Source organism: Alternaria infectoria, assembly GCF_024043175.1.
Source record: "Alternaria infectoria strain BMP 0036 chromosome Unknown scaffold_2, whole genome shotgun sequence".
NCBI lineage: Eukaryota > Fungi > Ascomycota > Dothideomycetes > Pleosporales > Pleosporaceae > Alternaria > Alternaria infectoria.
This window is the reverse complement of record NW_026250691.1, coordinates 2,635,449-2,648,680: the sequence shown is the minus strand read 5'-3', so window position 1 is coordinate 2,648,680 and position 13,232 is coordinate 2,635,449. Positions and strand designations below refer to the sequence as shown.

General features: G+C 54.9%; 4 protein-coding genes across 4 annotated transcripts; 2 read left to right on the top strand and 2 right to left on the bottom strand.

The window, feature by feature from the left end:
• Positions 1 to 653: 653 nt before the first annotated feature.
• TIM9 (protein transporter tim9) lies at positions 654 to 904 on the bottom strand (the record flags this gene model as incomplete). The annotated part of the gene is made up of 2 exons (XM_051493681.1): positions 654 to 848; positions 899 to 904. The coding sequence occupies 2 exons, from the start codon at positions 902 to 904 to the stop codon at positions 654 to 656; spliced, it is 201 nt and encodes a 66-aa protein (XP_051356912.1).
• A 1,627-nt stretch (positions 905 to 2,531) lies between these two features.
• J4E92_002275 (uncharacterized protein) lies at positions 2,532 to 5,348 on the top strand (the record flags this gene model as incomplete). Its single annotated transcript, XM_051493680.1, has 2 exons — positions 2,532 to 2,538; positions 2,605 to 5,348. 2 exons carry the CDS (start codon positions 2,532 to 2,534, stop codon positions 5,346 to 5,348), a joined length of 2,751 nt encoding a protein of 916 aa, XP_051356911.1.
• Positions 5,349 to 7,480: 2,132 nt separating this feature from the next.
• On the top strand, positions 7,481 to 8,641 carry J4E92_002274 (uncharacterized protein; the record flags this gene model as incomplete). Its single annotated transcript, XM_051493679.1, has 1 exon — positions 7,481 to 8,641. One exon carries the CDS (start codon positions 7,481 to 7,483, stop codon positions 8,639 to 8,641), a length of 1,161 nt encoding a protein of 386 aa, XP_051356910.1.
• Positions 8,642 to 9,441: 800 nt separating this feature from the next.
• J4E92_002273 (uncharacterized protein) lies at positions 9,442 to 11,061 on the bottom strand (the record flags this gene model as incomplete). The annotated part of the gene is made up of 1 exon (XM_051493678.1): positions 9,442 to 11,061. One exon carries the CDS (start codon positions 11,059 to 11,061, stop codon positions 9,442 to 9,444), a length of 1,620 nt encoding a protein of 539 aa, XP_051356909.1.
• Between the last annotated feature and the right edge of the window lie 2,171 nt (positions 11,062 to 13,232).

Sequence of the window (13,232 nt, the reverse complement as noted above, 5' to 3'; positions counted from 1 at the left end):
GTGGGAGGCTGGAGGCAGATTCAGGGCAAGAACAGGGTCGGTGAAGCGGTAGCTGCTGCGTCATAGGCTGGCAGCCAAGGGCTTGGGAGATGCAGCACAGCCACCGCTAAAGGCGATCATCGTGGAGATTGCAGCGAGCGCACACAGTACAGCCTCGATGTCTTCGTAGACCTGTGCGCGCTTGATTGGCCGCGTCTAGATTTCTTGAAGATTGCCCATAGTGCACGCAAAGTGGTGCGCCACAACACCGTATCTTAGAAGGGCCGAACTGGTGTTTCGTGGCACTCTCATGACGACGTTCGCGGCTGTGAACAGCTAGCATTGGGATTTGGGCGTCTTTAGCTTGTCAGCTGCGACTCGATTTGCACGCGTACAAACCGGCTAGCCATCTGCAAACACATTCACCGCACATTTCGTCCCAGATAGGCATTAAGCGGAGACATGTGACAGCGGCAACGGAGCGCTTGTTGATTTAGAGTGCAAGGTTGTAGCTTGCTTGACCAAGGCCATAGATCATAGCCCGCTCCCAGCCAGATTCCAGAAATCATTTCTATTGTACAGATGTCGTGATCCAAATAACATGAAATAGCCACCGCCGCCGCTGAGCCTGCTACCGGCTCATAGCTGACGACGTGGGCTCATCTCGCAGAATTTTATCTTCCGCCCATGCCACCTTGTTGTGCCATGGCAGCGTTTTGTTCTTGGAAGCGGTCGCCTAATCGCTGGGAGCCCTTCATGTGCTTGTCGACGCATCGCATAACGCAGCTCTCTTCGCGCGAGGTGAGCGACTTGCTCTCGAAGCCGTTGACGCAGTGGTCGAAGCATTGCTGGACGAGGTTGGAGTACATCTGGGATGGTCAGTATTGTGGTCGTGCAGCATAGAAATTGGATGGCGTACGTTCATAAATTCCTTCATCTGCTTCTTCTCCATGCGCGACTGCAGCTCGCGCTGCTCAGATGCTGTGAGTCTACATGCGATTAGTTATTGTGATGCCAATTGGGGCAAGTACATACGACTCCATGATGCCTGGTCGTGTGTGGTGGCAGGATTATTGTTTACGGAAGGGTGGCTCGACGCGGAAATTTGGTATGACGTCGGGTGGTTGTCTGGATGCTGTGCTGACGAGCCTGCACCCAAAAGTGTAGACGCGAGCTAGGCCACCGGGCGGCCCGTCCACGCTCTCCAGTCACCGAACCACGGGAAGCAGGCGTGGAGACTTCATGGCAGCCGCATTCAGCGGGTCTTCTCTGGGACAAATCTTGGAAGGCACCTTGGACAGAATGTGGCAATGGATGCGTCGTCTTTCATGCCCCGTGGCACCAATATTGTGTGGCTCCCGCTGCATGGCCGTACCAGTACCTGACCTGTACCTTTCTCGCCAAGACGGTCGTTATTATTGGAACCGACTCCAGCATAGCAAAATAATAACACAATAACATCGCCTCTTAATAGCCAGCTGCATCCGCTACCCGTATCGATCGCCGCTGTATTTTGCCGTCGAGGGGCATCAAGCCTCGCGTTTGTGTCTGTCAGTCAGGCGACGCCGTGCCGTCTTCCTTGGATGCTCACAATTGGCCCGCAGCCACACATCACGGCCGCTAACCTGCTGCTCTTCGTCAGTCGAGCAGCGGGCTGCCACTCGACTGCCTCGCCCCGACTGCGATCATTGCCCTCCCCAGACGCCGACCCTGCAGGCCCAAGTCGCCTCGAGCCACAGTTTCAGGCGCGCCTCGATATTGCGCCCGACCAGGCCGCTGAACCCTCCGACGACATCCTGCAGCTGTACCTGTACCCCTAACCGCCCGTCGCGTCCTAGACCCAGTCTCGCGCCAACAGCTCTCTCGCTCTGCTCTCCACCAAGGAAGACGTCAATATTGCAGGATCCGCCTCCAGGAACGCCGTCACGACCCCGCTGACATCTCGCGCACGCTCGCTACCTCGCTTCCTCGACTCGCTACCCTCCGACGTCACATAGCGGCCCCCAGACAGCTGCCGCCTGCCCACTTCGGGCCCACCTGTACCTGGACACCACGCCTGCCATATTACATACCTAGAGCTGCGACGCTCTCCACACCACCGCCTGCCATGGCTCCCGCAGGCACCCACACCAACCCCAACACGCCGCGCGTGCGCAATGGCGAGCCCCAGCCCGCCCCGTTCGCGACACCAGAACCTGCCTCGTCGCGTCGAGACTTGACATCGTGGTGGAGGCAGTTCAGCAAGCGCCCCGCGAAAAAGGAGGATGAGAAAGGTACGACACCACTGCCAGCATTTTCACATGTCGAGTCCGCGAGCTCAGCCTCGTTGGCGGCTGAAGCCCAGCAATGCGCTGCGACTGTGCCTGCAGCTCCCCGCCTCTTCTTGTCGCGAACAATCACTGACTGTTGTGGCCGCACGTAGAACCCGCCCTCCCTGGCATCTTTGGTGTACCCCTCATACAAAGCATACCCTATGCCAACGTCGCTATTTCGCTATTCAACGAGCACGGCGAAAGCTACATCTACGGCTACGTCCCAATAGTGGTCGCCAAATGCGGTGTCTTTCTGAAGGAAAAGGGTCAGTGAAGCTAATCCCATCACCCATCAGCTGTTAACAGCGCACAGCAACCGACGTAGAAGGCATCTTCCGATTAGCAGGCTCCGAGAAGCGCATCAAGGAACTCCGGACGGCCTTTGACACCCCACCCCGCTATGGAAAAGGCCTGGATTGGTCCGGCTATACTGTACATGACGCCGCCAATATTCTGCGCCGCTACTTCAACAATCTCCCGGAGCCTATAATACCGCTGCAACATTATGACCCCTTCCGGAATCCCCTCAAAGGCCATCAGGCTGAGGCAGTAGGCGCCAGTGAAGGACAGCAGCCCTCGGTCGGAGGCTTCGATCCCGATGCGGCTGTGCGCATATATCAACATCAGATTAAGGCGTTGCCGTCTTTGAACCGGCAATTGCTGCTGTACATCCTAGACTTGCTCGCAGTCTTTGCCGCCAAGGCTGATGTTAACAAGATGACAACCTCCAATTTGGCTGCCATCTTCCAGCCCGGACTGCTCTCACATCCGCAGCACGACATGTCTCCACAAGATTATCGTCTGAGCCAGGACGTGCTCATCTTTCTCATCGACAACCAGGATCACTTCTTAATTGGCATGGAAGGCACAGCCGTCGATGAAGGTACTGTCAAGCACATTGAAAGCGGGCCTTCTACCCCACAGGCAAGGACACCCACCACACCCCGCAATAGTTCTGGCATTGGGCGATCGGCTTCGACCACTTCGAGCGCTGGTGCAGAAAGCCTTCGCATGTATGGCGGCGTCCGCAGGAATGTATCCACGTCTTCGAAGCGTTCACGACACTCACCCGCTGTTCCCAGCCCAATTGCACCATCATTTGTCTCGACCACGACATCTGGAGTGCATCGAAGCAACACGCTGCCCTCAAAGCGCTCCCCGGGGCTTGGGAGTCCCCGCTTCCCTGCTGCAAAGCAAATCGGCCCTGAAGAGACTAAGAGCCCTCTCTCGTCTCCCATGCCTCCAGATGTTGCTGATGTTCCTGAGAATGTTGCCCCACAGCAGGAGATGGAGTTGCCTATACGAACGAAGGAAGCCCCACAGGCGGTCGCACCCGCAGCGGAGCAAATACCAGCCACACAGCCTGCCGATCAGGAACTGCCACCGCCACAACGTGCGCAGACCATGCCACCGAACAAGATCGAGATGCCGGTCCCATACCAACCCTTCCCCCAACAGGGAATGGCTATGCAACCGGCAGAGCCTTCACACAATAGACCCGCAGTCACACCTGCCACCCACAACATGCCAGGCGGGTTCCCTCTGCCGTCTCCGGGCGTCATCCCACCGAGTCAGCCCACTACCCCGAACGTCGTCGCCCAGTCGGCCCAGAACCTGTTACCTTCAAGGTCCACTACTCCCGGTCCACGTAGTCCTCAGCGTAGTCCTCGTCACACGCCAACGCGTGAGCGGTCAGAGTTCTTGGAAGGGCCTGTGGACTCAGGTCCGTCAATTGAGATGACTCCTGCTGTTCGTACGTTTACCCAAATTCTAGCCAAGGTCGCTGCCTCCCCTCCAAACGAGTCCAAAGAAGCCAAAGATGGACGAAAACCGAACAAGCTTCAGAAGAAGAGGTTGCCGAATAGTATCAGCCAGAGTACGCATAGCTCCACGCACTCTCTTGGTGGCAGTGATTCAGGATTTGGTGGTCAATTCTCTCACGGACCTCCTTCACCACTGCAGCCACCCTCGCTTCCCTTTGCCCATGGTCAGTCGCACGCAAACAGCTCTAGAGAGGTTTTGCAAGACACAGGCTCCTCGCGGGCCTCCGGGAACACACTCAAACCTAGCATGTCGCCTTCTGCTAGTTTCAGATCTCATTCAACAGCAACAGAATACTCGGAGAACGAGCAACTGGAAGAACAACCAAGAGAGGAGAAGCGCAGTTTTTGGAAAGGCCACAGACGAGGAGAAAGCAAGGCAACGCCGACAGCAAGTCAGACCGATCTCCACGGTTCGGTACCCGGCGCTGATAAGAGTATGAGCTCGTTTGCCAGTAGCTCTGGATGGACAGGCGGAGGGCGCCGAAGTGGGCAGTACGAGTCGAATCATGGCTCGGAAACGTCGATGCTATTCGGCAGCAGTCCCCCTGATCACGACAAATCCGACAAGAAAGGTGCATTTGACTGGTTCCACAAGCGCAGACAGGATCACAAAGAACGTTTAGATAGGAGAGAAAGAGCCAAGAGCCCACCGGGCAGCTCGAGTCATCTCCCTTCGCCGCAGAACATGATGAATCCAACAGAATCCTTCGCCGTTCGAGGGCGAGCACCGGATGTACCACCACCGGTGGAGGAGCCTCAACCTAAAGCAGACAAATCCAGCGACGTCACGCCTACCGGGATGAGTCCAACACCCCCGAACGTGCCTACGCCGGGAAGCCCGAAACCCAGGATGAGTCCTGCCATGGCTCTGCGGACAGATCTCCCAGCTGCACTGACTGAACCCCGATCAGTTGCGCGATCTCCGGACAGGAATTCCAAGTCACCTGTCACTACAACACCTCCTGTGCAGCCATTCGCCAAAGCACCATCGCCCCTAAATGTCGACAGTACGCAGCAGATAGAAGGTGGCGCAGCGATCCAGCCTGAGGCTTCAGCAACTACGTCAGAACCCGTCCAGCCGGTATCAACACCTTCGGGCCCCCTTCACTCATCCTCCAATTCGACTACTACTGTCACTCCTCAGACGGTGAACCGGGAGATAAACTCTGATGCACCTCCATCTGATGGTCAGTCGTCACCTCCGTTCGTCCCAAGAGGCGAGCCAGCGCCTTAGAGACCGCGGTGGTCGCTGTCGACCTCAATGACGTACGAGCATGAATTCGGAAGGAGATGTAGGTATTCAGGGTGTTCATGGATTGAGCGTGATGTGTAGAATAATGCACAGCACCCTTGGCAGTCTATGATGGGCCGAAGAAACAAGTGTGTATGTGGCATGGGAGATTTTGCATACGGCATATCTGCCATGAAACGATGAAGCGTGCTAGCGAGCATTCTCTGAGCGTTGCGATGATGCATAGCGTTGTGGCACGTATCAATGATAATACATTCTCATTCTTCGTTATCACTGTGTACTGTAAACTGGACAAGAAAAGCAATTGTGAATCAACACCGAGACTGTCCGGCAAGGCCGTATATACACGACGGCCCAAGAGCAGAGTAGCTGTATTGCAAAATACCCCACACTTTGATTAGCACAGTAGAAAAACGAACGTTACATGTTGAGTATTGACGGTGTCTGACACCGCGCTGCCGTCTGTGCCGAAGTCCGCGTCCACATCAACCCCTCAACATAAGCACAAATAGCTATAGCGTCGTGGCGACATACACTCATAGTGCCATATGCCGAGATGTCTAGATGTGCGTCTCACATCACCTTGCTATCGCTATCCACTAACAAAGCCCGTCTAACACATTCTCAACTCCGCTCCGCCGTTACTGCCAGCTCGCTGCTCCCCGGTTCTGAGCTAGTCAGCCTGTGTCCCAATCACACCCTGTGTGTCCGATTAAAAATAGCACCAGCCGCAGCACATCATGGAATCGAGCTAGTAATCTGAACATCAAAACGCGCATTGCGAGACGAGGTGTACGGTGGCCTAGATGCATCTCACTGGTGGAGACGCTGGTGTGAGATACGAGGAGAGCGAGAACACTTCTTGCTTCAATACGAGGAGATGATGATGGTTGCGAAAAGCAAAGTCCAATTATTAGGACCAAGAATGTGAAAATTGCGATGACGATGCCATTGCAATGCACATTATAGTCTACGGAGCGGGCATGACAGCGACTACCAACACGTCGAGTGCTCCGTGAAAGCCTCAGCAAGGTTTCAACATGCGAACAGAGCGACTCCGGCGAGCGAACTGGAACGTCCACCCGATTCTAGCTTGCCCGCCGTCCCCCGGTGGCTCGGTCCATGCATGACGTTCTGGCTTGCGACCAAGCGAGGCCACTGGCGCGGAAAAGGCTCCAGGCTCCTACCGTTTCTGCGTTTGCAGGGGGTGTTGCATATACCGACCCCGAGGTTTACGTGCCAACTTTTTTTGGTTCGTGTTTCAAGGCCGAGGTTTCGATGGCACAATCGTCTGAAGTATTGATCGGTTGCGCTGCAATGGGAAGGGCTGGTGTGAAGAAGTTTGGAACTCGGTGTGCGCGAACATTTACTAGATCTAGATGCACTCTAATAGTTCCAGCTGCCAGTTCAGTGGAGAGCACTGGAGCATGATCTTCAGCGGAAAATCGGGATGCTGAAGCTTGGCTCGTTTAGGGCGTGGTCAAGAGGCGAAAGTGACGATGGGATCCATGACAAACAGCGGGTCCAAACCTCGTGTTTCTGTCAAGTAAGACGCACCTAGCGGCACCTGTATCAGCAACGCCTTACCCAAAGGATGCTTGGTGCTCAACTCGTACAGTAACCGTATCGCCTTCTGCCTTAAGGACTGATCTGCCGTTTCTCCTCATCACTATCACACGCTTCCAACGCCTTTTTTACCGACTTTACGGTCCACGACTCCGCTTGTTTCAACTGACTCTTGCGAAGACCACACTCGTTGTTGAGATTATCCCGAACGACCAAACGAATAATTACGCTCGCTTTCTTTTCTGAGTCGGCAAGAAGAAACGGGAGCGTTGAACATTAGAAGTCTACAGGCTATCGATTCTCGGGCTGTGGCGTCAGACACCTGCAACCCAGCCACTCGGAAGCGACAGATTCTGTGTAAGCCTGCTCTCCAGTCCGCGACGTCTTCGCAATCACATCAGCCCATTGCGCTTTTGACTTCTTTTCTTGTACACAATTTACGGCCTTGATTCCAGTCATGACGACCTGCTAACACGCTTGTCGCAGTTTCTGTTCTTCTTCGCTGAGAATCCACCTTCGCTTTCGTTCCGCACGCCGATTCCACCACGATGCGTTCTTTCTGCCAGCTGGCCGTTTTGGCCCTGCCATTGTTCAGCACTGCCGTTGCTGCTTCACCAAACAAGCGAGACGACCACCCAAAGACCATCTATGCGACTGCACAGGAAGCCTTCCAGGACTTGTTGAACGCGCTGCCAGAGGAATCTCTACAAGCAGCACTAAGCGGACTGAAGGACTTCAAAAATGGTGTCTTCGAGTCGCACCACCGCGGCGTCGAACATGTCCACGAGAACAACCCAGCGCTCGCTACAAAGCTCATTGTCGACGCTGTCAACGACTTGAAGAAGAGACAGGCGCCGGGCAATGGCACCGCTTCCGCCACTGAGGCTTCAGCCCCACAACAGACAACCGAGGACGCGCCTTCGTCACAGGCGAGCGAAGCTCCTCCACCAGCAGTCGAGACCACCGTAACGCAGGTCCAGACGCAACAAGGCACCACAGTCACCCAAGTACAAACCCAAACACAGCAGCAGACCCAACAGACCCAACAAACTCAACAATCCGAGCAGCCCCAACAATCCCAGCAACCCTCGGACGACGCACCCCCCTCCACCGTCACCAACACGCAGCAACAAACCACAACCCAACAAGCCACCACCACCGTCCGCCAAACCACCACCCAACGCCCCGCCATCATCCCCGTCGAAGCCACCATAACGCAAGACGGCACAACCGTCGTCCGCACCACGCGCGTCCTCTCCGAAGTAACCGCCTCCGTTCCCGTAACCCTCGTCCGCACAAACTCCGCCGGCAGCACCGTCACGCAAACCGAGAACCGCCCCGCCGTAATCCGCACAACCACCGATTCCGCAGGCCGCACAACCGTTACTACGTCTGCGGCTGACTACGCGCCTACCGCCGGCGAAGTACAGACTGCGACGGATGAGGCGGGAAGCACGTTCTTGACTACGTACACGCCTGGCGGTGGGCTCGTTAGCAGCATCAAGTTGATTACGACGACGGATGCGGAGGGGCGGCCGAGCACGATGACGAGTTATACTTTTGTGGATCCGATTCAGGCGACGCAGGCGAGTGGGGGTGATGGCGGGGATTCGACGGAGCAGCCGAGTGTGCAGACGGGTGCTGCGGGCGTGAATGGCGTGCCGTTTGCTGGGGCTGTGGGCTTGGGCGCTATGGCTTTGTTCTTCTAGATCAAGGTTAGTCAAGTCATACGGCCTGTTCCATCTTATCAGCATGATAATTTGGATGGAGGGAGGAGAAGAAGATGAGATGGAAAAAAGGGTATATATAACGAGAAACACGACTGCTTTGCATTTCTAGGCTTTTTTACTACTTCGTTTGTATATTAGCGACGTCGCTCCTTTTTTGTTCGTTTCGATTGGTTTGCAAGATACCCGATACACGCTCTTTTATGATTGATATATACGGTGGATGGGTTTGCAGTTTGGATTTGTGGTTGGAAAGGGAGATTGAATGTGCATACATGGTGTTGGTGTTTGGTGGGATGGTCGGTTGGGTAATATCTTAGCATACATACATGGAGCAGATCATTGCTCTTTACTATCCTTCGGTATACATAATACGACAGTACAGATTCTGAGAAGACAAGAGTATGCTCAGTGCCAGGTGTTGTGCAGCAGACGTCGAGCGACATATGTGAAAGGTATGACAGAGTGTCCACGGTGTGAGATGTATGAATCGAAAGGTATGGAATGCATATGTGTTCATAGACTCTGATCTGAAATAACTACAGAAAGAGAAGATATCGAGGGGTATTGATGTTAAATCAAACGCCAAGTGTGCTATGCTCCAGACGAACCTGCCCAGCCTTTCTCGCTCAATCGCTCATCCTACGCTTCCTCCCGTCCAACTGTATTGTGAGGGATCCAGAATAAATGTCCAAGAAAATATCCTCCCATCAGTGTTGACCTACAATCCCTTCTATATGATACAAACTCTCCGACCATCTCCAATAAAATCCCCGCCCACCTCAACGCGCCTTGGTCGCAATAAAATACTCCACACTCTCCCCCGCCCAACTAACACTATTCGTCCCGCTCTCAAACCTCTCCTCATCAAAAAGCCCAGCAATACTCTGCTCATTCCTAACCCCCTGTTTAGCACCGCCACCAAAACTCTCCAAACTAACGACTTTACAGCCCTGTTTCAAATCGAGAAACTTCTGCAACAGCAGATTATTCAGCGTCTCGCCAAACACCTTGTTGTTGACCAGCACAACGTCAGCGCGGCGAAGGACAGCGTCGATGTCCGGGCTTTCGAGGAAATCGCCCTCGATGAGCTCGATGCGGGGGAGGGCTATGTTCCACAGCTTCGCCCGCGCTTTGAGTTCAGACGCTTGTTCTGTTCCGAGCGAGGCGGCGAGCTTCATCTTCTCGATGCCCCAGCTTTCTGCGCCGGTCTGCAGGGCGGACTGCAGGACGACGTTGCCGACGCCGGAGCCGAGGTCGACAAAGGTGTGGGTGGAGTTTAGGCCGGTTTGGGCGAAGATTTTGTGGACAAAGGGCGTGAGGAGTTCGCCGTAGGTTGTTTCTTTGCCTTCGACTTTGCGGAGGCGGTGGGCGTGCGGGGAGACGATGCGGTTGTAGCTTTGGGCTGTGATGCGTTTGACGAGGCTGAGGGGGATGGCGTGCATGTCGTCGAGGATGCGGGGTATCGTGCCGTTGGCGTATTGGTCTTTGATGAGCTTGTTGAACTTGGCGAGTTCTTGCTTGAAGAGTTCGGGGTCGTCTTTGGTTACGGCGCGCTTGAGGAGGCGGACGGTGCCTTCGGCGTCGGAGGAGAGCTCGTTGGCGAGATCTGGTGGGAGGTAGTGCTGGATGATTTCCTCTATGCTGAAGTAGATGTCTTCCAGTGGACTGTACTCCTCGTCTACCTCTTTCCGGGCTACTGCCTCGAACTTTTCGGGACGTGACAGGCTGGGGTACTGGAGTTCGACGGTGAACTTCTTCTCGCTACCGGGGAATGCGGACTTGTAGGCTTTCGCCCCATCGTCTTTCGTCATCTCGAAGCCGTGCTTCAGAGTGCTCTTCCCCGACACGGCCTTTTTCTTTCTGAACGCGGCGTTTTCCTGCGCCATCTTCATCATATCCGACGCGCCATTTGATGTGCCGTTCAAGGCGCCGTTCGCAGTTCCATTCGATGTGCCGTTGACGCCATTCGATTTCGCCTTGGCATCAGGCTCTACTATCCGTATACGTCGCTTCAAGTCCGGCTCGAGCGCGCGGTTCAGACTCATCGGCTCAGTGCTACTACTCGCTGGCCGCGTCTTCCGTCGCTTGACGCCCAGCCGACTGGTATCCTCATCCTCGCTCGACTCGTCGCTGCTCGCCCATTGCGGCGTGTCGGTGCCTTTACGCTTGTTGGTCTCGACACGCGACACGGAAACCGACTTGCGCGCGGGTTCCCGCGAGACTGTTTGCGAGCGCGGCGTGGACTGGTATCGGTTCGCTGGCGGGCCGGATGCGCTGTAGCTGCGAGTGCCGTTGCCGGGTCTCGCGTGCGGCGATGGTGAGGGGTTCGCTGTGGGGGCGGGCGCCTTCTTGACGAGGACGGTTCTCGTTTTGATCTTGGGTTTTCCGGGGACGAACATGACGGCAGCGCCAAGTTAAAGTTTCTAGGTGAAAGCAGGGTTGTATGCAGAAGAAAAAACGGGGGATGAAACGCGGCGGGCCGGTGCAGATGTGAAGGAGCGTGTGGCCAAGGGCAGCCGCGAGTGAAAAGAGAAGGACGTCGAAGGGAAGGCAGCAGGCCGGTCAGCCAATACGGAAGGAGTCGCACGCGCAATGGACGAGATACGTGACCCAGCGACGCCCCAAGCCTGTACGCCACTGCACGTCTTACCGGGATCGTCTCGCCTATCCGTCTTGGCATCCGTCCCTGCTTCTGTCTACCGACCTGACCTCGCATCACTCACGCCAAGTATCATCAAAGGCCCGATATCGTCAATTCTGGATAGTCGATTCAAAGGAAGGTTGAATTGTAGTGATGCTTACACTTCAATCGCGCCCCAATACGGCTCACCACGATGCATTCACGAACATCGTTGGGACAGAGGAATCCAGGTAATCAATACCGCCAGCTTGATATACTAAAGTAGTATTACACGACACTCCTATTTACCCACCACATTGAAGTCTTCTGTATAAAGATCATGGATCATTCGCAGTGTTATCTTCAATATATAGAACACCAACTAGCCAGCCAGGCCTCCTGTCTCCCCGTCAGCCCTTCACAGCAATCTCATGGATAAGCTAAATTTCAATCTCACCGCAATCCTTCTACAACCTCCTCCATTGCGCCATTGCTCATTGTTTTGACATTCGCTCGTTACCCTGCTATTGTTATTTGCTGTCCTTTTCACAAAAGCCGATCTTCGAGAAGAGTCGAAAGCAGTTCCTCCTCTGATGCGTACAGTCACCAGTGAGCTCGTGGTCTGCGGTAACAACCCAAGCATCCCAGAAGTCAGCCGAGGAGCCTTGACAGAAAGCCGTTTAGACCATGCATTCGACCCCGGAGACACCATTCCAACGGGTACCTTCACGTTGGGTTTACTGGCAGATGCATCGATCGCACTCCGAAGAGAAGGCAGTGCACTAGAAGTAGTCGACGAAGATTCATGCTCAGACTTTACGGGTTCCCCACCCCGAGCACGACGCCACGCCCTAGACTCCAACACCTCATCGTCCGTCAAAGCCTTCCTCGCACCCCAAACAGAATCTCGCATCCTCCACGGCCCAGCCAACCAACCCCCAACCGACAAACTCCTCAAAACAGTCCCGACATCCCTCCGCAACCGCGCCAAATCGCTCCATGAACCTCAACCCCTGCCCTTCCGCTGGACCCTGCCACCCAACGCGCGCTTCCGCATCGGCGACCCAGAAGCCTTCGCTGCTTTGCAGGTCAAGAATATAGAGTGGTATGTAACTACCGGCTTACTAGTCGAGGACTTCACGGGTCTACGCTGGAATGCGGGAAGCTACACGTATCTTCTGTATTGGCATGTAGAAGGCATGCCAACGCCTGATGGTATCGCAGATGCGGGTAGGAAGTGGTTGAGTATCAACCCAGGTTTCATGCGGGATTGGCAGAAGGAGAAGTGGGAGAGGGAGTTTGGGGATGAGGCGTTGGCTGTGGAAGATGAGCCTGCGACGCCGATTGTTGAGCGAGAGGATTCGTGTTTAATCGAACATCCCATTCCTGTTGTTACGGTGGGTAGTCGCCCCCCTACGCCGAGTCGAGAGAGGTGTCTTCTGCCGGGATCGAAAAGCGCGTTGAGGAGTAGCTGTCAGAGTAGGCCGGTATCGCCTTCGCCATCCCTCGTCTCTGATACTGGGTCTGAGTCGCCGAGGAGAGAGAAAAAGGTAAGATTGCTGAAGGAGAAGCGGAAGAGGCTTGTGATGTGGGAAGCCGATGATATTGAGGATGTGCCTGTAGCAGAGGCAGGTAAGTTCGTTGAGACGATGGTGGATGAGGTGGACACTCTGAGTGATAATGAGGGGAGGACGGCGAGGAATTGGGGTTGAAGTGAGGAGCGTAAGAGAAGGGAGAAGGCTTTCCTTGGATATATGGCCAAAAGCACTAATTGCAGTAATAACGTCGATATTCGCTGCCACTTCACCACATATGCTACCTGAGGTGTTGAACACAGGCTCGCCGTTGAGCGAAAGCATTTCGCAACTCCATGTATTTTGGCGGTGGCCTATCTCCAAGGCACACGTGCTGCAAGTCGCGCATTAAATGCCTACTAATAATCATACATCC